This window comes from Lonchura striata, chromosome 7 (assembly GCF_046129695.1).
Source record: "Lonchura striata isolate bLonStr1 chromosome 7, bLonStr1.mat, whole genome shotgun sequence".
In the NCBI taxonomy this organism is placed as follows: domain Eukaryota; kingdom Metazoa; phylum Chordata; class Aves; order Passeriformes; family Estrildidae; genus Lonchura; species Lonchura striata.
The window spans coordinates 16180463-16205827 of NC_134609.1; the positions used below are offsets into that span (position 1 = coordinate 16180463).

At 36.0% G+C, this 25365-nt stretch overlaps 1 protein-coding gene across 2 annotated transcripts in view; it reads right to left on the bottom strand.

Annotated features, from left to right (window-relative positions):
* Positions 1-888: 888 nt before the first annotated feature.
* HTR7 (5-hydroxytryptamine receptor 7) overlaps positions 889-25365 on the bottom strand; it is a 31664-nt gene continuing 7187 nt past the window's right edge. Inside the window, exons 2-3 of one of the 2 annotated variants that reach the window (XM_021539443.3) lie at positions 10559-11305; positions 889-4900 (exon numbers count right to left, since the gene is read on the bottom strand). In XM_021539443.3, the coding sequence (XP_021395118.1) occupies positions 4864-4900; positions 10559-11305 (784 nt within the window). In that variant the 3' untranslated portion in view covers positions 889-4863. Of the gene's footprint in view, positions 4901-10553; positions 11306-25365 lie in introns of both variants that reach the window. The other variant, XM_077784633.1, reaches the window with a different exon arrangement.

The window sequence follows — 25365 nt, forward strand, 5'->3', positions numbered from 1 at the left end:
GTAACCCGCTGTTTGCTTTATCTCTGCTCTGGAGAATCACACGAACATGCTCAGTGTCCCAAATGCAGCTTTTCTCTGATGTGCTTTCCCATCACGGCTCCTGCTGCTGTTTGTGTCTTTCATCTTTCCTGAATCTGGTCATTGAAACTATAAGAGATGAGATTTGCTCAGAACAACTGAGATGTTACATGAAAAACTGATTTTTTGAGAGGTGTGTTTAACAAAATAATTCATATAGGTAGTCAACCATAGGAAAATATTCTGGCTGAAGAAACAAGTAATGATTTAACAGGTCTAAAAATAAAAAATAAAACCAAAAACACTAGCATAAATGAAATATGTTATAAAACCCCTGAATATAATTTTCTGAGGATGTCCCAAGATTGATGCCCTCTGTGCATTGAAAAGATTATCACAGATAAGGGGTTAGATTATATAATTCAAGAATTTGGACAAAATATGATGGCTAGTCTGAGCAGTCTTCTCTGCATTGAAATGCCAATAAAATTTTTCCACATTCACCCTTCCCTGAAAAGGCTTAAATAGATGAAATCAGCTTTTGTTTTGGAGCAATCAGTCTCAACCTGCTCCGTATGGCCCCTGCCAGTGCTCGTTGCAGCAGCCCTTGTGCTGAGCAACCAAACCATGCTTTCTTCAGGAGAGTCATTAAAAATCTCTCATTCTTTCCGTTCACCACTCTCCAACAAGCGTAAGTACTTTCTTCAACACTGAATTTAATACAGTAAGGATTTTCCATTAGTTGAGTTGAAAAAACGCAGACAGTTTTGTAGATGATAATGTCTTCCACGTATCTAAATTAAAATCACTTAAACAAATGGATTCTCTATTTAATGTAGCATTAGTTCAAAAAAGCACATGAAACAGGGATTAGTATTCAGTAGACTTATTTTATTGTATAAAAGTAATTACCTTTTAAATACTATCCAAATTAACATTTTAATATTCCTCTAGGCTTATACATTTTAAAAGCATAATATAACTTTGTACCTAATACAGAAGAACCCTATTTCTTTTTCTGCTAAATTAGTCTGCTGTATAAATTTGAATAATTTGCAATGTAAGTGGCAGAAATTCTTTTTCTTACAAGTAAAACTCATATTACAACAAAAGAGGCTCAATATTTTCAGCACAAGCTAATTAAAATGTGAAGAGTCTAATTTCATCATATTTGTATTTCTTGGGAAGCTACCTGGGGAAAAGAATCTCTTATGTTACCCATCTTTATATTTTACCAGACCTTTTCAAGGTAAAATATATGACCTAAAATAGAGTTCCATCTCAATCCTCTGGTGAATTTTGCGTATTAAAAGTCCCAGCTGGCTGAAATAATACATAGAATTCACATTTATCTTTTAAAATTGAGACCATCTGACTGTTTACATAGTATATGTAGATTTTTGTGCTTCCACGTAACTTTTTATCAGTGTATATTGTGATAATAAAAACTTTCTTCTTTTATCACTGAATTTATTTTTTGCTCATGTCTGAAGCAAATGAATCACTTTGTCACATTGATAAAGCCACATAATTTAGTAAGAACTTTACAGTAGAATCAAGGGGACAGCTAGGAAAAGGCTTTGCATTTGTAGAATAGAAGATTAATCTGAAAAAAAAAGGACAAAAAGGGAAATGTAGGAGAGATATAATAAAGGTGCAGTAGGCTTGTCCACCAAATACCTCAGTGGTCTGTTAACCACAAGAGTATATGGGGAAAAGACAGGATTGGGTGGATAGTGAAAGATCAAGGTGTATGCAATTTTTTAAAGTAATTTATTTTATTGAATGACAATGGTAACTGGTCAATGCAATGGTAATTACCATAAGGCAGCCCTGTGAAAATGCACACTGCTCACTGTCACATCCCAGACCAGGTTTTACGGACAGAGCTAGAGAGGCATCCTCTGCAGATCCAGGACAGGGGTTCTGAGCCTTGCTTCTGGCATCATCCACTCTGCTGCCATTATATCCACAGCCTGGGGACTTGGATGATCTCAGTGGGAGGCAGGTCTGTGTGCTGCCCTTGTAGCCCTGTTGAAAGCTCTGCTCCTTATCCCACCAGGCTGTCTCATCTCCTGACCTCTTTTGATCAGCCCTATTTCTTTCCTAATCCTCTAAAATGTGTGCATTATTTGCTGGTGTTGGGTGTGCACTTAGCCTTGGGTCTCTCTCCTGTGTGAGCTGCTGTGTGAGTTTGTGCCTTGGTGTGAGAGGTGACAGACCTGACAGTTACAGCAGGAAGGAAAAATGAGCTTCATTTCCTATTGCAAAGCACCAGAACTGTGAAGTTCCTAATGTCCGCTGTGTTGCTTATGTGTCTGAAAAACTTCTGGAAAAACAGGTAGAACAGCAACTTTATAGGTGTGTGAAGCCACAGCCTGTCCTACTGATAACCACATAATTTCTGTGAGATTCTGGGAATGTAATAGGTAGTAAAACAAATGTTTATCAGGTAATAATAGATTCACTACCTTCTTTTCATGAGGAAGTACCATCCTAAAGTACAAGGGACATGAGTGTGTGTTATATATATGTATAGATACATCTGCTTGAAACTGTAGCAGCTTAAAGCTCTTTCTGACTCCTTTACCCTCTGTTAAGTTCCTCTTAAAACACACATTTTCCCTTAAGCTTAAAATAATGACATTTAAAACGTCATAAATTTTCACAGAAAAGTATTACTGGCAGCTATTTTTTCATTTGGAAATTTTAGAAATCCTTTAAAATATTAATATAATGTATAATTTTCCATTTCACTTCAAATTAAGGTTTTGACACAGCATCATGAACAAGGAAAATGACAGTCTAACTCATCAAAGTAAAATTGCTTCATTGCCTTTGTGAAATGGACATGCAACTGAGACCATAAAGCTTGAAAATGGGTTTCAGAATATGGCCACTGCCCTCATTTTAAGGCTTGGGTTTTTTTAAAAAAAGTAAACCCCTCCCCTCCTTTTTCCCCTTTTTTCTTGTTACATTTGTGAAACTATCATCTCCCTTTCTCTCTAGGTTCAGTTATAATTTTATCTGCCATTGTAGTTTTGCCTTCAGCTGAGTTCCTCTGAATGTATTCTCATAAAATGCAACCAGAACTGGTCCACTGGCCATTGCCAATAACTGTCAGATTTCCTGTTAAATAATTCAGGCAAACCAAGTAAAAAGCACTTCTGTGTCATGCCCTTTGGAAAATAAAATAAACTGTAAGACTCCTTTTGTTTCAGGTGTAGAGTTCACAGTGAGTATTTATATCAGCAGAATACTGAAAGGAGCCTTGCTGACCTAGTGAAATGGAAATCTGCCACTCTGGTGCTCTCAGGTGACCACAGGAGTTACCTTAGGGTGTCAGGATCGTGTGTAGAGAAGGATTAGGCTCTCTGTTCTAGGTTTTACATAGGTTTAACATAGATTTGATTTGCTTCCTATGCTGATTCCTCGCCAATAAGAAATTCATTGGCCTGTTCTGGTATGTCTGACTCCTTATTTAGGCAGCTATGGTGAACTTTTACATTGATATAAACAAAGGAAATTAAAGCCCCAATGACACATATAGCCACTGGATGATTTACCAGCAGCATTTTGGTTAAATTGCAAGTAAGGGATTAAATTATCACAAATCCCACAGCTATGGAAATAAGGCAAGTGTTCATCGAGGAGTTCCTTCAAAGACTTTGGGAATGGGATATGCTTCTGCATTGTGTATTGTATAACTGTGCATAGTTTAGAAACTCTAAACATAGTTTAGAAGGGAAATGAATATGTGAGAAGCTCAAAAAAAACCCCAAAAATATTAAAAGCTATGCTTAAGGAACAATGCCTTGAATCCATTTTCCCTGGGAAAAATAGTCATTTGGTCATTTATACTATTATTTAGTATATTACCTAATTACCTATTTAGTTTTTATCAAGCCAAAAGGATCTGTTTTAATTATAACAAAATATTAGCAGAAATAACACTTCTTAAACACATTAAAAAAAAAAAAACTCTCTCTCTAACAAGCCAGTAAGACAAAAAGCCAAGTGCTGTGGAAATTCTCCAGCATTTTATACATATTTGAGTTGAAATGACAGAAATTCATAAATTGGCAGGTCATGAAAATTACATTAAAGTAGAGCAATCATATTTGTAAATTAGCTGTGGTATAATACATGTGCATTCTAATTTTGCCTCTTAACTTTCATCACTGTGTGACTGAAAGCAGATTTTTACAAAAGTTAGGGAGAACCAATGACATGTATGCTAAATAGTAACAAACATTTACTTAATACAACAGAAATATTTAACAAAAATTGGTCTTTTATTGTTGTAGTTCTCAATCCCATTGCAGGTGTACAGCATCTCTTTAACACAAGCTCTGAAAGCATCTACAGAGACAAAATTTGCCTGAAAACCTCTATTTTTAGTACAGCAAAATACATTCAGTATCACTGGCAATCCCTGAATATGAATACCAATGTTAGGATCCACAAGCATGGTAAACATACAAATGTTCTTCTAGATAGTTAAATGTGGTGGAAATCTGTACAATGCTTTATCTTTGAGTTTTAGTGGCATTCCTTCCACCCTGTGTCAAACTTATTGCTGAAATTATTTGGCTTTCTCAGGCAGAAGACTATTTTCATTTGTATGTATCAGCATTTTCCTCCGTAACAAACAAGATGTGAGTACTTCCAATAGAAATATATCTAATGTAATGTATTGAGCTCATGGAATATTTTTAGCACACTCCCATCAAAGGAGGTTGAAGTACATTTTATAAATCTATCCAGTTCTTCAGAAGCCAACTCCTCATTTTTCTTCTTCCTGGTCTGGCTGGACTTTTTCTGGCTGCTTTGAAGCACACTTGGTCATGATTCTTTTTCCCTGGAGAAATCAGAACTTCTCCTGTTGTTAAAAAAGTTAATGAATTGGATTAGAAATATCCTTTAGCACCTAAAAGCTCTGACCAAATATATCACTGAAATAAATGGAAACATTTCTCAAGAGGCAATTAGATCATGTCTATTGAGATAAATTCTCTAAAATTCCATATAAATGAGGAAGCTGGGGGGAAATGGAGCATTCTGGGGGCTTTCATATCTCTAATAGTAGAGGAGCAGACATTTTTACAGAAAAATCTGCATGTTTACTTATTTCAAATATTTTATTACATAAAAACACATCCTGGTAAAAAATTATCCAAATTAAAGAAAGGCTGGTAATCATATCCAAGTTCAAAAATAGATATAAAGGAAAGATAAAGACATTTAAAATTCTATATTTTATGCTATTCTAGACTTTCTTTTAATGCCAGAATAAAATTCTGGATTTTATATAATTTTCCTTAGAGAATGTTGTTTGTTGTTTCTCTCTTTTCTGGGCTGATAGAAGATTATTTCAGAAAGAGATATTAAAAAAATATTATAATTTAATAACTATTATTTTTTAAATGTTATTTTGCAGCATTTACTTTATGTGTAATTGAACCTCTGATTTTCCTTTCTTGTAATGACAAGTGAAAGGTCCTTAGCATGATTTTCACTTGCTGCATTTACTGCTTTCTTTGAAGACAGAAATAAAATGCATGGATTTGGCAGCTTTTGCAACCATTGTTGGGAAGCACATGTTCATTTAATTTGCCTAATTTTTGTATTTTCCTTGCAACCATCCTCAGGATGGTTGAATCCCTGTTGTTTTTACACAGACCTGGTTAGTTTAGCAAAAGATGCCAAGTTTTCTGAGGCAATAATGACTTTGTCCAGATGCATTCTTTTATATTTTTCCATGCTTCAAAAGAGATTTTTCAAAAGGGCTGAGCTAAGTATACTTCAGTGGCTTGCTTTCTCTTCTCTTGCAAAAGGTAAAAATATGTATACTGTAAACACAATTTCCTGGAACTAGCAAGACCACACAACTACTGAATTAATTAAATATTGTTGATTTTGACTGAGAAGATAGAAAAAAAAAAGGCAAAATATTTACTCTGTCTGGTATGTTGGTTTATGAAACTGGATGAACTCTTCTGGAAACTTTGCTACATTTGTGCATGATTTTTTTCTGAAGTAACTTGACTAGCTCTATGTGAAAGGTTGCAAAAGAGAGAAAGTATCATTTCAATCAGTAAAGTCACAAAGCTACACAAATCATCAAAATATTATGCTCAGCAATCACCATATATTAATATCTTTTAGATGTAGCTCAATGGGTTTTTTTTAGCTTGCAGCACTGAGAAATGAATCTGGGAATCATAAGCATCTTTTCCATTTTCAGCTAATAAAAACCATTCTGTCCTTTTGGAACTATCCCTATGTGAGAAGGGATTCAGCAAAAGAGCAGAGCAGCTGGATTTTGGGTGTGGGGAATGACAGGCCCATTTGGCAAAAATTAAGAAAGTGGATATAGAAAATACAATTCACTTCAGACTCATGCTGAACCCACACTTTAGTGGTGATAACAACCTTAGAAGATTTAAAACCATGAAGAGGGACCTAAGTTTGTATTTCTTGCAAATTGTAAAGATTACTCTTCTGATTCAATTTTTCTTTAGCTATTTTTAAATTTACTTGCTTGAGCCCTTCTCTGCAAAAAAAAAAAAAAAAAAAATCTAGTCCTCACAATCCCTACCTTGTCAATGTTTGAAATAAGAGGTCTCTTCTATTCCGGGATATTAATAATTTTGCATATTAAAACCATTTCCCAAGTCACTTAATTTTCTCCTTTCTCTTTCTCTGTGTCTTTGTGAGAACATTTTAAAAGACAAGAATTACTTCTTAAGCAAACTGTGAAGAGGATTTGATGACACATTGATCTTGCACTGTTTTTGAGAATACTGTAATTTAAATAGGCTTTTTTCCTGAAAGATTAGAAAACTTCTATGAAAATTTAATAGCTAGGGAAAGCACAAAAATCAATGGCATGGCTTCCAACACCTTCCAGTTCTGTAACTGCAGCATCTTGGTCAGTAATCCAAAAACCTAACTCAGTAATGTTCTTTTAATAATGCTGCACTATTTGGAGCAATGGCTGCCTGGAAAACTGTTTTCCTGCCAGGTATCAGGGTAAAAAGAGTGAGTGGACTTTGCCTGCATTATTTATAGTATTAATTTGGTAAATAATTGCATTCTTTGTCTCATTGCAGTAGATTTATTTGCCACTCTGAAATATCTTTCTGCAGTTGGTCCTAGCTCTGAACAGAGCATGAAAAACATTGTTTTTCTTTTTATGAAACTGAAATGTGAAGCAATAGAGGCACAATAATAAGATAATTGCCGAGTCACATGTTTTACTACTCTGCTATTTCTATTACTCCCCAGTAAGGCTGCTGCTAAACAGAGGAGTTTGGTAAGTGCCAATACTCTGTTACAGTATTAGATCTAGAGGCTGGTAGGTGGTGGGAGCTGGAAAAAGTGTCAGGAATCAGGTTCCTACCACAGTCGGGCTCCTTCTTAAAAACTGTGCTAAGTGGGCAGGGGGAGTACAATTCTCAGTTTCTCCCTCTTCACTTAGTTATGCTGGCCTGCCTGTGCTGTGCCTGGATCCTGGAGTCTTTTATTTCCATTTCTTTCACAACCCCACCTATTTGATTCAGCTTTCTGGCTTTCCTCTGGAAACACATGGAAGAGCCCACAGACCAAGAGTGCAGTCTCCTCTTGGATTTGCTACAAGCACATGTTGACATAGACTTCTCATACACCCATTTTTGTACTACCCCCTTGTCAGATCTGTAGTGAATTATCTAAGTGAAAAAAATGCTATTGCTGCAGTTAGATATTGTGATGCAGTTCAATTTATTTATCTCTTAAAAAAGGGAAATATCCTGTACACAAACCCAAACAATTATATCTTTCTTGTTCTTAAAGCCTCTTTCCGTTAGAATTCTGTCTGCAAAATGTCTCTTCTTCTCAACTTCTTTGTGTGTTTGGGAAATGGGACATTCTTCTAATCTTCTCAACTTTTATACTTTTCCCCTCAAATACAACTCCATCTAGAAACACCTTCCATTTTTCTATATTTTGATTTGGGTGTATGAAGAAACTTTGTAGTGTTTTGGTTTTTGGAGTTTTTTCCCTTCGGTTTTTCTTTTCTTTCCAAACACATCCAGAGATCAAATATGGATGTTTATCTCCAAAAACTTCAAGGATTGGTATAAACACCATAACAACTTATTCCTTCCTGAGTTTTCATTACCTGAAACAGATGGTAGAGGAAAGCTGGACTACTGCAGGATGTTTTCCCAGAGGATAGCAATTCCTTTAGTGACAGCTGGGCAAATGTCAATTTCTGACTCACAAGACACATATTGCATTTTAAAAAAACCCAAAAACATCTTATTTGGAGGAAACACAGCTTCTCAGGCTTTCCTGCAGAATAAAAATGCTGAAACTTCTGTCCAGAATTCTAAAATTTCTAAAATCACATTCAGAGCTTTATAGTTCCACTTGGAGTCTTCCTAGATACATCTATTTGTATCTTCCTATGTATGTACTTATACAGAAAAAAAAACTTACAGAAGGCCTTGAAAACTTCTCATTTATGCTGGAAACAAACAAAAAACAAAGCTACTTTGATAAGTAATAAAGAAACAGCAATAATTTCATGTTTACTATGGAAAATATGTTTGAGTTAACATGAGCTCTTCTCCATACTCCAGAGCTTGTGGATCTTCGGGGTCCAAATCTCTTCTTGTCCCTGTGCATAATATCGGAACATTTAAAAGGAATAGGACTGTCCCAGATCAATTTGAAACTTCTTTAGAAAACTGTTTTAAAGCTGGAATACAGCCTCTTATGCTACAATTCTGTTCTGGAAATGAGGCCAAAATGTACTTCCTGCGGTAGTGTATGAATGCATCTAAAATTACTTAAGCACGTTTCAGTTTCATGGCTCAGCAGATCAGTCCAGCTCCCGGCTGTGTGCCAGTGAGAGGGTCCAGAGTTTGCAGCTCCATCTGAATGCTGGGAACAAGGGTCTGGCACAGGCTGCTCCCTGCCTAGCCCAAATGAGCATCACCAAACTCACTGAAGTCATTTTGCCTTCAGACTTGAGGAAGCAGGGACAGAAGTTAGCCTAAAGTGGGATTTGATGCTGAGGCAATTTGATAATGAACATGTCTCCTCACTGATGTCCCAATATCTGAAAAAGTAGATCAAGCTCTGAAGGTTGAAGTCTTTGTTCAGTAATGTACCCTCGCTCTCTGCTCCAGCTGGAACATGGTGTGCAGTGCAAACTTGGGCCAAAGAACTCATCTTGATTTTATGAGTTGTTTTATTATTATTTTCAGTTATTATAATAGTATCTTAAAAAATCTCTGCATGTTATATTAATACATTACTAGGAATATAATAATATAATTCATAAGTTTATTATTAATTTTTAATAAAAAAATTGTTATACTATTTGGCCCTCCTACACTGACAGAAGAGATCTGTTACCAAAGTCAGGAGAAGTAGGATCATGTCTTTGGACAAACTGAAATGATGGTAGAAGAAGCTAGAACCAGAAAAAGTAAATTATCTTTATTCATACACACTGCAAGGCTTTAAATCACTTTCAGCACAAGTGATGATTAAAATCAGTTTTTAAGGATGAAGTCCAGATGTCTGTGAAGTCATAAGGTCTTATGTTTGTTTTTCCCTTACTGACTTCAGAAGAGAAAGAAGTCCCAAAAAGTAGAAGAGCTTTCAAATAGACAGTAAATTAACTACTGAAGTGGCACAAGGACCAGCCATACATCACAGAAATGACTTGTGCACAGACAGTCTCCATCTAGATCAGAGAAGTGCCCAGCTGAGAAAGCCAAGAGAATTAAAGAAGGAAGAGATGGACAAAGACCAGACAGATCCCGAAATCAAGTGTAATCAGAGACATGTGTTATGTTAGAAATACAGTACAAGATTACCTGGTGTGATTTGCACAGCAGCACTGCAGCTAGCTGTGCTGCATGGCTGTATGAAGCAGTAGATGCTGATCTGTATGACTTTACTCAAACTTTTAATCACATTGAAAGTGTAACATTCTTTCAGCACCAGAGTTGTTGTGCAAAGGCAACATAGTTCATTTCCAGGCAATCCAGTAAATTAATGTTTAATGAACATATGGGGTTTTATAATAAAGAATATTTCTAAGGAATAGAAGTTCTTTGATTTAGCTTCTTCTTTAATGATTTATTTTTGTAATACTGAAGTGGAAGGAAATTAACTTTTCATTCTCAGGTCTTTAATACAGCAAAGAATCTCTAGGACACAAGGTGCATCCAACATCAGAGCTACTAAACATTTTTTGGGCCAAACAGTTTAGGCCAACTTTACCTTTTCCTCACTAACAGCTCAAATATCCTGCACTCCATCCCAATTTCATCCTTGTTTATATTCCTCTTACACCCAAATTCTTTAGATGGTGGTGTTGCTTTTCCAGGCTGATTAGGACTGGTGGGCTCTACCTTGTTTCCAGATGACTGCACTAACAGTGCTCAGCTGGTTCTTCCTACACTTCTTTCAAACCTGTGGGGAAAAAGCCAATGTGATAAAACAACAAATGATCACAGGAGAGGATGAGTGACCTTACAGAACAAATTCTGGCTTTTCTGCAAGCTTCAGAGCCTCGTGCATGCCCGCGGCCGAGAGTTTGCGGTTGATATTCCTGTATCTGCACTGCAGCAGGTTGCGATAGGTTGTCCTCAGGTCCCGGTTGAAGAAGGCGTATATAAAAGGGTTAATGAGAGAGTTTGCATAGCCCAGCCAGAGAAATGTTCTCTCCACCCAGAGTGGGATGCAGCTGCAGGCTGTACCACAGATGAAGGGCCTTGCAGTTGAGAGGAGGAAAAAAGGCAGCCAGCAGACTGTGAAAGCCCCAACAATAATCCCAAGGGTGGTGGCAGCTTTCTGTTCTCTTTTAAAGATGGAAATGTTTTTCTTGTCATGCTTTAGGAGTCGTGAAAAATTAGTACATTCTTCAGATTCCTTGTGCAGTTTTACAAGTCCATTCACAGAAATCCCTTCCATTTCTTCCAGACGGGGAAAACCGGTAAACTTGTGCTTAGCAGCACTCCTCCTGGCAGCTTTATAAATCTGGTAGTACATGAAAAGCATCACTGACATTGGAATATAAAATGCAACTGCTGTGGAGTAAATGGTGTAGCCAAAGTCTTGACTGATGAGACAAACCTTTTCATCGTTTACGTTCTGGGCCCAGCCGAAGAGCGGGGGGATGGTGATGGAGGCAGATAAAAGCCAGACACACAGGATCATTTTGGCCATGCACTTCCCATTCTGCCTTACAGGGTATGTAAGAGGTCTTGTTATTCCCAGGTACCTGGAAGGATAACACAGAGTTACTACAGGGGGTGGGGGTTAACCTCTAGAAGTTATTCACTTACTCTGCCCTAGACCAAAATCTTTGGCTAACTTTTGCATTTCATAATTTTCAGTCTTCTCTGCATGTACTTCCAACCTGTAAATTCATGTGTCTTTCATGTTAAAATTTATAGTGTTAGTATTCTATACAGAAGGTCTTTTACTCCAGAAGGAAATCTCCCATTGGCCATAACAAGCTGTGATTTCTATGAATTTGTCCAATCTTCATGCACAGAAAGCATATTTCAGCTTTTAAGGGAATTCTGAAACCTAAATTTTATTCTTCTACCTTAAGAAATCTTGGAGTATAAAAGAATGCTCATTCCACAAAGTTTATCACTTTTTGTATTGAGTGGATGGTTATAACAAGCAAGCATTCATCTTCACTCTTCTGATGTAGTCAACAATTAGGAAGAGCCCTGCCACTAATCTGAAGTGATCTGAAGTGAGTTGTCTTCCTTTCCTTCATGTTTCAGGCAGGAATAACAAGCTGTGAACTTATACCATGAGTAGACTATTTCAGTACTAAAATAATTCTTTTTATCATCACTTAATTAGAAAGAAAATACATTTATTCAATTTCCAAATTTTTACTGAACAAAGTAAAAATCTGTCTCAGTTCAAGAAGACCTGGGGAAGAAAAGACAGTTTTACAGAAAATAAAAATGCTTATAATTTTTTCATTTAGAAAAAAAAAATTAGGTCTGGTGACAACTTTTATATTTCCTAACTTTTAAATTAAGTACCTTTTTCTTACAAAAGTATTACTATGGCTCTACATAGCTGGGTAAGAATATCCTAAGTTTGAACTTACTTTAAACTATAGAAAATTTCTGTATTTCCTTTCTAAAAAGGGGAATTGTCTCTTATATGGATTAATATGCCTTTATTTAGACCTAAAATTTTTAGTTTTTAATTTTGGCTTCTGCTTAACTGGAACTTACCTATGAGTTACTGTTAACTTCTCAAATCATTCTTTTTCTCTTCCTCCAAAAGAATTTAGAGAAAATCAGTGTTATTTGTTTTGTTACTTGTAAAAGAAATTATTTCAAACCAAGTTCCTGAATAATGTTTTGGTTTCCAGAGCTACAAGTGTTTACTCATATAGTGAAAGTTCTGGAGGGTTGCTAACAAGAACTATAGCAATGTGATTTAAAATATTTTTGAGGAGCCTGTTTTCTCTGTCTATTCACTGAGCAGAAGAAACATGAGATTTGCCTGGCTCTGTGGAATATATTGTTGATTTTACTGCAGTGCAGGAAACCATGGCCAGTGCTCTTGCTTTATACAAGAACCTGGATATGCTAGAGTTATGGAAGTAAAAGAAACATCATTTATTGATCTGTTCTCATGAGTACCAACAATCCTGCTCAACCATGTCGTTGGTTTTAGATTGCTGTAGTGACAAGCGTTACACGAAGGACAGACTGGTTTACTATGCCCTATTCTTGACAGGATGCACAAGTAAACCACAGTATGTCAGTATTTTGCCAGTGAATCTGTGCCTGGAGGGGCCATGAACTAAGAATCCTTACTGGAATTGTCTGGGATCAGAGCAGTGAAATCCATGGACCAACAGGGCTGCTTCTTGAGCCCCTCACCATCACCACTAGAATATGGTCACTGGCCCAGCAGCCACGGGCATCATGCAGAGACCATGGACATTTCTGTGTTATAGCACCCTGGCCAAAACCATTTTCACTCCCAAGGAGCCAAGGGTTTTCCAAGGTGCAACAAGATATGAAAAAGAGTTTAACAAATTAAAGTATACATCACACTGCTTTAAGCAATGCAACTGAAGCAAGAGTGAGCTCTCAGCTGCAGACTTTTGGGGACAAGACTGGCCTACCCTTAAAATTTGTCTAAGAATAGTCCAATTTAGGTACAAAACAGCAAATCCTTTGTGTGCAAAGTCTTCTTGTAATTTAAAATATGTTTTTAAAAAAATCCTTACCTGCCTTCCTGAAGTTTGCACTCCTATAGCTCTTACCCAACTGGTCACTAAAAATAACACACTTTTAGGGTGAACTTTATTATGTAGCTAAAAAAGTTAAGATGGGTTTCTGTAAAAATCAAATCTGTGGGCTGCATATTCTAAGTGCCTACTGATGCATTCTCATGCACCAGAATATAACAAAAAGGATTCATGAAAGCATAAGTATAGTGAAAAGAATGAAAATTCATTAGTTTTGCCCTGGCATCACTTTTTTTGGAGTGTATCTTTTCTTCAGAAATGCTATTTGAAATTAAAATATGTTAATTAACATAAAAATACACCAGCATTGCTTCTGCCTTATTCATTTTGCTAAATGTAGTATGATAGGGTAAGAAGTTAGCAGGCACAAATGAAGGAATGTTATCTTTTAATCTCTCTATATGAAATCCATTACCCTTGAAAACTCATTTGCAACGTCAAAATAATGTAAATCACTACTTTTGTCTAATACACTAGAGAGTGTTCAGGGCTTCATAGATTCATGAAATTCAAAAATATTGTGTCAAATTCAGTAGGAAAATATAATTTTTAATGCTTAATCTTGAACTAGTACTTCAATAATAAAAAACCAAGGTAAATCAGCTGAACTTAACATATTCAAGCGTAAGTAACACCTTGAGGTCTTAATACTGGGAAAGAATGAAGAGTCCCTAAAAAGCCCATTTCATGTGTCTCAGCTATCCCCCACATGAAGGAAGTGTCTCAGACTTGTTATTCTGAGATTTGTTTCTTTCACATGCCACAGATGTTCATTTTGATCTTGGTGGAGAAGAAACTGCGCCTGGGTTCTCACTTTTAAAAGAAGGGCAATGCTATTTTGTATTCTTCCTGCTCTGAATTTCTTGACTCAATGGTTCTGCCAGACAGGGCATCTCTCCATGTTACACCCAGCACAGTGAGGTCTGTATCTAGGTTACTCCTCAAAGGCAGATGAATGGCCTTTATTTCTTCTAAATTGGTCATGGCATTTTCCATTCAGCACTGCCTGATGCTGCATGCAGAACACTGAAGTGCAGGCTGCTCTTCCAGCCCTACAAGAGGCAACATGCACAGCAGACACGTTTTGTTGCCACTCCAAGGATGCTGGGTGAGTGGGAAACACTGAGAAGGAAAAATATGACACTACTGTCTAATGGATACAGCAAAAAAGGATGATGTGAACACTTTCCCACTACATCACATATGTAGAAAACAGACCCTTGTTTGGAGAACTCAAAGTAAACAGTAGAGACCAAAAAGATGGCAAATGGTGAAGGACAGAGTAAACTTCTTGTTAAATGTATGTGCATAAATACATGAGCACATCCCTGCTCTGGGTTGGTTTTTTTACGATTTCCTCAGTGTCTCTTAGTCCCCACTGGGGGTTCTGCTGCAATCCCATTCAGGTGTGAGGCATACATTGTGTGCTCAGCTCTGGGGAGGAAAAATCACCCCATCCTCTTTCTGGGGCTCTGTTCAAACCTGGGAGGGGGTAAAGAATTGCCTCCTTTCACCATTGTATGCAATGGCCATTTGCCATACATGATGAACACCAACAATGGAAAAGGTAAATGAACAAATCCTTTCCTTTTTCTTTACAAAAATCTGAATCCCTGTGACATAGAATTCTTCCCTACTATCTCTAAATGCATTTAGAGACATTTAATGACAATCAAATGTCACACACAATTTAATGTAAAACCATTATAACCATATAGGTCTGCTCCTGAGACAATTCAGTTTGTGGGTTTTTCCATTCTGGCTTTTCTGCTATCAATTCATTACAAGGACCAGTTTTTATCCTACAGGGCTAAAAAAAAATCCCTATGATCACATAGGCAGATGGCTTTTGTCCTTACACCTTTTGAAACATCCAGGAAACAACCTGAGACTTAACAGCTACATTGACTTAAACAATAGAAAGAAAATAGTAACAGGATGGTCCAATTTGTGATCATGTGTCCTAAATCTTTCTTTCCTAGCTCCATTATATGACTAAAAGATAAAGAAAAAGAGTAAAAGGACTTGCCTTTCACTATGAGCAAAGTCATACAGCAATAGAAAACCATACAGTTAAAAGAATTAAATAATTTTGAAGCTTCCTGCCAAATTCAATAATTGTTACACCAACATCACTTATGCAACTGTTCTACCCACATGTAATTCCTTTGTTTCTTGTCTCCATGTACTTTATAGGCAGATAGAATTCCATTCTAGTTAGTCCACGTTTATGTCTCAGAATTCACTGACTTGCTCTAACAGATTCCAGAATCAAATCAGATCTTTCACTGCCTCACTAGGCTTTTATGAAGCAGATTGGATTGCAATGGAATAAGACTAGAAACATTATACTGGATATGATACAGATGTGTATTACAGCTATTTCTACCAGGAATCACAAAATATTTTGTTATCACTTACCATTTTATTAGAAGTTGTGTTTAATATGAGGTTCTTTCAGTTCTGCTGTTGTATTTTAGGAGTCATAAAACTACTTTATTCCAAAGACACAAGAATACTTCCTCCTTTGCTGCTCTGTTTCTCTAGCACAGAAGCTTTCTGTCTTCAGTATGTATCTCCATGCAGGATGTAACAATTACCTTGTTAACTATTCTACAGCAGTACTTTACCTTTCTGCAATACAGACTGGCCTCATAATCACATCATGATCACTGCCAGTTCATTTCCTAGGAAGAGGAGGATATTTCAGAAGCAGGAAAACACTTTTCTCCTTAGCAAAAGTGCTCAAAATTACTAATTTCTATGCATATATCAAACTTTTCAGAATATTAATTGGGTCACTTTAAAACTTAAACAAAACATCATGCAATGGTAGATTGCGACAGCAGAACTAGCAAAATCAAAATACTACTCAGTGGAGAGATAAATACTTTGATTAGTTTTATGTTCTTTGTAGCTCGATGTTTCATCTTTCCTATGCCGTGAATTAGTACACAGTTTATAAAAGTCTTAGAGTGGTCAGCTTCCACATCTTAATTGCTAGAAATCCTAGAAAGCGCTACTTCATCCTTCTCAGCTGATGGTGAATAAACAAATATAAAATATCCTAAATGTATGTTTTGATACCTATTCTTCTAGATGCTTATGCTTCACATTTAATAAAATTTCAACATTATTATAATTTAAGTGGTAATTTGTTAAGTTTACTTTTTGAAAGAATGGGAATTAAATACTTGTTTTGCTTTCAGTAAGGTTAACACTTTACATTATTCCCCTTTTTCTTCCTAATTCCCCTTTTTCCTCTCCCTTCTTACTTCCCTCCTTTCTTCTTTTTCTTCTCAAGGGTAACACTTTAAATTATTCCCCTTTCTCATCTTAATTTCTTCTTAATGAAATGTATTTTCTTAAATTCTTTTTATAATAGGATGACCTTCATTTCCACTGCTATAGTGTGCACATATTTAATTTATTCTACATAGTAAATGTTCTGACTTGATTTTTCTTTTTCTCAAAAATCTTTGTAGGGGGTTAGTTTTGATGAATTCAAGAAGTGTAGGCTTTCCTAGCAGTGGGGGAGGATTAAGTCAATCAAAATTAAATATCTTGATTCTAAAGGAATGTAATTTGCATAGAAGAAGGTTGTGTTCTCCTCTCTTACATTTCTTTTAGTTTCTCAGTACTTTCCTGGGCTTTCTTCCTTTCATATTGTTTAGCCTTACAACTTCATATTTTTCTTATTTATTTTAGCTCATTTTTCATAGTTTTATTTCACTCATTTTTATTTCACCTTCTTGCTGTCTTATTTCTCTTTCTTTGTTAGCTCTGTATTTTTCCTTTTTCATTTTTGTCTACTAGTCTTAGACATCCACCCCACAGGTAGGGGGATGCATTCTGTTCTCTTTCTAAGAAATACATTATACAATACTGCCAGAACATCTTTCCATTCAACTTCTATTACCGTACTTGTAATTCTGAAACCACATTACTCCTTATTTTCAGACCTTGGCAAATTTCTTTCACCTGCCCTGACCCTTTGCCTTTCATTTGCACCCTGCACACCTGTCAAAGCATTTATCACCTGTCACATCTTGTTCCCAGTTTCATAACAAACCAGTTCTTTAGCCATTCATTTTCCACTGCAAATTATACACTGCTTGGAAGGAAAGGTTCCAAAATGTAGTTGCTGATGTTTACCTTGCAGCACTGCCTAAATGTTAGATAATATGCATTTCCTACCCAATATTTTGCAATTACCCTTATAAATATTCTAAATTATAGACTAAATGCATTCATTAACTCTCTTTGAAGAAAATTGTACCTGTATATTTTCCTTTTTCTACCATCACCAGTGACATTAATGTAGGAGATGTAAGGAGGGAGGTGGATTTCAGCCTGTTTAATCCTTCATCAGCCTCCTAGAAACCAGATCTATTTGAAAACTGGAAAGGTTTTGGACACAAATTATTTAGAATTACATTGCATTCTGTAATGAGAGACTTACTTTTTTTTTTTTTTTTTCCAAAATGTCTGAACTCCAGCTTTGTGGGTTTCATCATCACTTGTTTCCTGTGTACAAGTGTGGTTTGCTTACTGAGTGCAACAGGATTAATTATACACAGAGCTCAAAAGTGCTTTTCACCCCACTTCTTGATAGATAATTTGTAACACTTCAAAAACTCTCCAAATCCGAGCAAGTCACACATAGCAAGAATCATTTTTCTTTACAGTGTGCGACAATGTGGAAGGATGAGGGAAAATAAAAAATAGCTTCATGCTTTTCTAAAAGAAAATGCGGAAGCATGTCAGGGACATACTACCCACTTCTACCTTTTCACACACACACACCCCCTCCCAGATTTGCAAGCTCCTTTCTTTTACACAGATATATTTATTTTTGTGGAAGTAGTGGGAAGAGGTCAAAATGTTTTTCCTAATTCCTTTTCTAAGTAAAAGTTATATTAGTCAAAATATAGAATAAAGTATGTTTTACAATACATACTAGTAACACTTTAGGAATATTCCCTAGAGAAAGATTTCTCAGGGTTTTTAAGAAATATCTAATTTACTGAAAATTTCTTAATGAAATTCATCATAGTATACACACAAGCTGCTTCACAAGTGCAGAAACTTGTGAATACAGGTTCATACCCTGTGGTATCATTCAGAGTAGTTGTTAAGTCATTTTATCAATCAGGGAGAAAAAGGAAACTTGAAACATCTTTAAAGATGGCAGTTTTTTGCTATCTTCAATATGGGGATTTATATCAGAAAACACTACTTCTATCACAATTCACATTTCAACTTATTCCACATTGAAAACCTTTTTATTATCCCAAAATATTGTAGATCCATAGAAACAAATGCAGTGCATTTGCATCATGTCAACTATAATACCTGAGTTACATCTAATTACATGAGTTTTTTACAATAATTTTTATCCTTATGTGTATGATGCAGTATTTCATTTTATTAAGTTATTACAACATGCCTGGCCTCTTTTTGAGAAGGCAGAGAAGATATTTAATTAATGTTCTGGTATTATCTGGGAGACTAAGATAAGAACAACTCTGTTCTAGAAAAATAACCAAAGAGGTATTGCATTCTTGTTTGTTTCTGTCTGGCTGTGATACAATGTTCATCAGCAACTGAATACACAGGAAAATGGGTCGGAAAAAGCTAGGAAAGAGGTTTTATCTCATATGGCCTGTTGTATGTGTTGGGAGAGCTGGGTAATTCTGAAAAGGGAAAATGAATCTGAGTAAATGATGTGGCATGGCTGGAGGGAGGTGGTGCTGTCAGTGAACCTGAGGAGCAGCACAGTCCAAAAGCTGCTGGGGAAGGATGAGGCTGGGCTTGAAATTTTGCTTAATAGTGTTACAGGGGACTTAAAGATCCCTTTAAAGATCTGGTTTCTTGAAGCACCAGCTCAGATGAAATCTACTCTTTTCAACAGAGGCAGTTTCTGAACAAACAAAAACAAAAATGGAAAAGAGCATGTTTTGCAGAAAGGAACTGGAAAATTGTCATTTTCCTTTTATGTTCTCCCCATCTCAACACTCTTGTCCCTCACACCCAGGGGAATTGTCAGAGAATGTGTGGAGGGTCGATTACAGAGTTATGAAAAACTGTCATTTGTTTTTTAATAAATCAGACTACCATAAAGGAGAAATGGCTAGGGTGATTTTCTTCAACTTCACTACATGAGTCACACTTAGATTTGATACTAAACATCAGCTTAAAAGGAATTATTTTGAAAGTTATAATAGTGTTTCAAAATGAAAGCCTCCCACAACTTTAACTAGAAAATCATGACTGATGTCTTCAGTAAAATTAAATTAAACATTTCAGAAATTTCCATAGTATAAGTGATGAATGAAATGAAAAACCACAGCCTACTGAACTGCTAATACCACTATATTAAAACAAAGTATCCTCAGGGAATAGCTATTTCAATGTGCTGATATCACATCCCTTCTCTTCCTTCCTTGAATACAAACAGTTTAAACATAATATCTCCAGATAAAGCACTTAAGGAACAACCCCCTCTAGAATACTTCTTCCCTCCTCCCCCTTCTTTCTTTTCCTCTCTCTGAAGAGACAGGAAAAATGCTGGAAAGACCAGGTCCAAATTCTTCTCTTTGCTTCTTCATGACAGTAATTTTGCAAGAGCCCTAAGGAACACTTGTACAGTAATTATGGGTGAATCTCAGTACAGACCCAGCCTATTTGAACATTTCTGGTTTTGTCCATAGTTGTATTGGCCTGAAGGCAGATCTGAATTTCTTTTTTTAATTACACAAAAGTTTTGCTGTGTTCCACTGGATAAGGTATGTGAAGATTATAAATGTTAACCTCAAGCTTTACTTGTTTGCCCAAGCTTGACCATATAAATAAAATGTTTTAGATACACAGAAAAATCCAAGTCTAAAGTAAGTCTAATTAAGAATATTCTTTCAAAAACTTTGGGATATACAAAGTGTCTTGTATAGTGTTTATCTGTCTGTTTTTTAAAAATGCACACTGGAGTTGCTTCCCCTACAGTCGTAAAATCATTTCTCACTTCCTAGTACAAATAAGTCTTAACACAGGAACAATCATAGCCAGGTTTGGAAGCAGAGGCTGTGGGCTGGAGAGAGCACAGCATGAGGGGAAGCTATCAAGGAAGGAAGGCAGGAGGTCAGATCAAATTGTGAGTCTACAATTCAGGAACCTTTTAGAAAACTACTGCTCACAGTCCTTTCCAGTGACTTATCATTAATAAGATGATTCCTCCTCTGTAACTTATATAAACAGTGATTTTGTGTAATGTCTTGATATTTTAGCAGTATATTTTCTGCTCAGTATGTGGTACAGAATGAGGCTATCATGTCCTATCATTTTTCATGCCAATGAATGTAAAGCTTACTGTAGCTACCACACTTCTCAACTGTATGTCATTTATTTCCTTAGCACTCATTTTAACTAATATATTCATTTACAGCATGCTTAAACACCCAGTCTCGAGCTCTCCCTTCACGTGTAATTCTCCTGCCTACTGTCATTTTCCTCACAAAATGTCTCATTAAGTGATATTTTGGAATTCAGTATCAAAAAAAAAAAAATTGGTTAGGTTGAGCTCTCCTATATAAATGGGAAATATAAATTTTTCAGGAATTTAATATTACTTTATAAATATTTCTTCCCTTTGCAGTCATTCAGAATCCCTAAATACAGAGACCCAGGTGCCCTTTAACTGAAGGAGAAGGTTAAAGGAGAGAAAGATGTAGTGATGAGAAGTAACTGCAGCAAAACCTAAACTGCAGTCAGTAAAAATGCATGTTCAGGCCTTTTTCAACCTCGGTATTTAGTCATTCATTTGCCATAATATTTATTCATTTTTGCCAGCAGCCTTTGGAATGAAGAAAGTAATGACCAAATGGACACTATTTCTTTCTAGCTAGCAAATCCCCCACTGTAATGACCATGGAATCTCCTGGGTCTTGCTCAGACCTGCCAGGCTGTGCTTCTACACAGGTGGTTTTTACCAGCCTGCCTCAGTAACATTTAATTCAGCTCCAGAAATCTATACTCCATTTAAGATGTCACCAGGTCTACCCTTGCAATGGTAGCTGCAAGTAAGCCTAGAGGTCACTAGACAGGAAACCTGGGGAAAGATTAGCCAGGACAGTGTGTCCTCTCTGAACAGGCCTGCCTACAACAAATTCCCACTACAGTGTATTCTTTTTATCAGCAACATCCTTCATATTTTTCCTTCTTTTTAAAATCATGCAAAACTTGCAACACTAAATATTTTTAAAATATAGAACACGTTTCAATACAAACTGCTACTACCAACTTAACAAGCATGAAAATATAGTACATCCAATCTACAAAATTAAACTCTTGCTTTATTCTTGTCAAAAAAGTTGCTGGCTCTCTTCCTCTGGGCTTTCTATATGGAATGACAAAATTTGAGGACAGATTCAGGTATTGATTTTTCACAAATATGCATTTTTCCAGCTCAGTGTGTGATTGTGTGGTCACAATACTTCATAACACCTTTTCGTGTTCCTTAGAATTACACATTTATGCTAAAACAGAAATACAGCTAATGATAGATCATCTCCTCCTCCAAAACCTTTAAAGATAGCAGGATATAAAGATTATCAAGGATCTCAGAGCTCTCTTTTATATTCATTTCACAGATGCTACACCACACAAGTGGGATCAGCAGAAAGCAGCCCTTCTTCCCACCTCTCAGTGAGTATGTCTTTCCTTTGATTTTTTTCTTCCCTCAGCAACAAGTTGGCAACTCTAAGGTTCTTCTGAGATACAGTGGCATCAACTCTGTGTGCATAAAAAGTAAAATATCTAAGGTTTATTTCTGTGACTACAGCTTCCAATAATAACAGCTTTCATTGCCAGGCAGAAAACCTCAAAGATTAATTTGAATTTAAGAGCAAAACGTTGGCATCAGTGTGGGCTGCATCACCACAGCTAGACATCTCAGGTAGCTCACTTCAAGCTGCAGGTGTTTGAGAAATTTGACAAGGTCCTCCCTTTATTTCAACAGTAGCAGTACAGCTTTGTGTTAAATAACAGGTTTTTGAAATGTTAAGCTCCTTCTTGTGTTGTTTAATTTATGTCCCACAATGGTATATTATTTTCATTTTTTTTAAATACTATTGTGTTCTGTTAATGACCATATTAATTTTGCAAAAATAGCTTTTTCATATGGGACAATACACTCTTGAGACACAACAATCACTATTGTTGCTAAAACTGCTTGTGATAAGAAGTGGATCTTCAAATGCAGATATTTAGGGTAAAAAGGAAACTGCAGTACTTAACAATTCAAAATTAAGTCTTTTGAGCCAAAGCTGTACCACTTTTAGCATCAAAGCATCTTATTAGACTATTAAAGGAAAGCTTTGCATCTTGTCAGCAGTTCTTTGGGTCATGGGTATAAATATTTCCAAGTAATTTGTGGCCAGACAACAAACTCTTTGTTCAGGGATTTAATATTTCAACTATTTGCTAAATGTCCTCTTGCTACAGAAAATAAACAAAATGTAACAACCCACACTGAGAACTGCTTACAGAAAATTACTCAGGCAAATTGTACTATATATCTGAAATATTTCATGACAATCATAACATCCTTTCATGGTTTATATTCAAGATGACAGGTTGTAAATTCTGCAATAAGTTTAGATAATAGCACATACCTCTGCTATCTGTACTTATGCCTTCCATTTTTACCTTCTCATATTTACACTGATTGACAATTTCTGAACTAACACCTGTTATCAGAGTAAATCTTCTAGGCCCTATCTTTTACTTTGATTTAAAAATTCCTGTATTTTCTCACATGGGAATAGTCCTCTAGTGAACAGATGCTGCTGCCACAGACTTGGAATTTTTCCAGTTACCTTTTGAGTCCCTCTCTAGAGATCTGCAAACCATACGTTAAAATGCATTGTCCCCAGTCTCCAACACATCTCATGGAAAGCAAACATTTAAATAGATTATTTATAAGGTACTTAAAACTCTTTATTGGTCGCAGCAATTTAATTTGCAATAGGCCATATTTCTGATTACAGATACTTCTATGGTTGACTAGAAATTATTATTCAAATGCCACCAAGGGCATCAGTATTATTCAGTGGCAGTGAAGGTGTCACAGCTCCATGCCAGGTTACTGGGAAGAGACCTCATAATGTGTTTGCCTGGATCTCCAATTACAGTCTTTTCCTAAAAGACTGGAGAGTTTTCAACCAAAAAATCAAAAGTAAAAGTTTTGTACATAAGTCTGCCTCAAAAATAGTGTTTTTGCAGACAAGTCTTTGCTGCAAGTTCTGATTTTACCCAGTTTGGTGAATGTCTGAGATACAATAAACTCTGTCCATTCTCCCTTGGTCCCTGACCAGCTTTTCCACCACTATTAATACGTGGCAAGCTGCTGCTTGCCCCTCAACCTGCCACACCTTGCAGGACAAATAATTTCCAATGTGAGAAAAATGTTACTTTTCATATGAGTCTGCTTCTACTTCCCACAATCTCCTTAAGAGACATAAGAACTGTACAAAAAACTGGTTTTTGTCAGATTACAAACTTTCCTTGTGATTATACGTTAAATTTCTACAAGCTAAAAAACTTGGGTTTAGGTGTTTAACTGTACCAAAATCCCACCCTTTTCCTTGGTATAGCTCAGGAAAAAAGTCTGCTGCCAATTTTCTCTTCAAGACACAATGTACCTCTAAGAATAGATCTCACCCCAGTTTTCCTTAACTTAAAAAAGCTACTTTTGTAATATGCCTCTTGGCTTTGTGTTTTGGTTTGTTTTTTAAACAATTATGACAATTAGCAGTGAAATAGCTATCAGTGCTGAAATAAACCCCTTTCAGTGGTGTCTTGTGCTAGCTCCCATTCGATAGACAGAATATGCTCAGTACTGATTTCCATGCACATCTCTGTTCTGCACTATTAGAGAATTCATTCTTGTCTGTGCACTACCCAAAAGCCATGTTTATTGTTAGAAGTGAATCACCACCAGATTTGCATACATTATAATATGTCCAGAACCACACAGATGTATCAGATAATCTAGATTTCTATACAAAGCCTTGAAAAAACAGCAAGGTACAAAAATAAAATCAACGATGCTCACTCTCTAATTTTGCTCTATTCAAACAGAATAAAAACAAATTTTCACTATGACATATTTAATCCTGGGATGTTTGAAAAATAAAATTTGCAGTAAGAGATTGTTTTAAAAAAATCAGCTGTTTTTTGCCTCTTTTCAGTATATATAGGAATATATATATATATATATATATATATATATATATATATATATACACTATTCAATCTTTTAGATATAGTTGGCTATTCAGTACAAGAAAAACTGAAACTTGTAAGCTTTCCAGGTGAAAGAAATTATCCTCACCTTACAGACAGCAGTGACCATTAGAACAGAACTGCAGTGAGCACTGTTTCATGCTACTTGTGATTTGGGCATGCAGACACCAGAACTTGTGATTTTGCTTCCCAGTCTTTCTTCTGACAGCTGCACCTCAGCAGACTCAATTATTTCTCAAGCTCTTTATTTTCATACAAGACCTACAATGGCCAGCTTTCTTCAGACTTTCTGGTCCACAGAGGAAGGACCAGATCTGTCTGTTATATATTGAGAGAAAGAAAAAAAAGAGGTGTTTGTAGCTGACAGAGAGTGCCATATTTACCAACTGCAGATGAAGAAAGTTTTAAAATTTGCCACAAATATTTCCAATTAAATATTTCAAACTCAACAACAATACCAAATATAATACTGTGTTTCTTTAAAAGGAATAAGATATATTATATAATTTTCAGGGAGCTTTAGAAATTGTTTTCAGAGAAAATTAATTCAGGAAAGTGAAAATATTCCCTGATTATTTTCTGTTCTTCTAGACTTTTGTGTGAGCATGCTACTACTGGTATAGCAATCTTGTTTCAGTGTACAAAACTACAAAAGCTCTGATGTTTCATTCTATGATACTCATCTAGTTCAAGAGGAAATATATTATGATACCAGTGTAATCAGTGTACACTACACATCATGC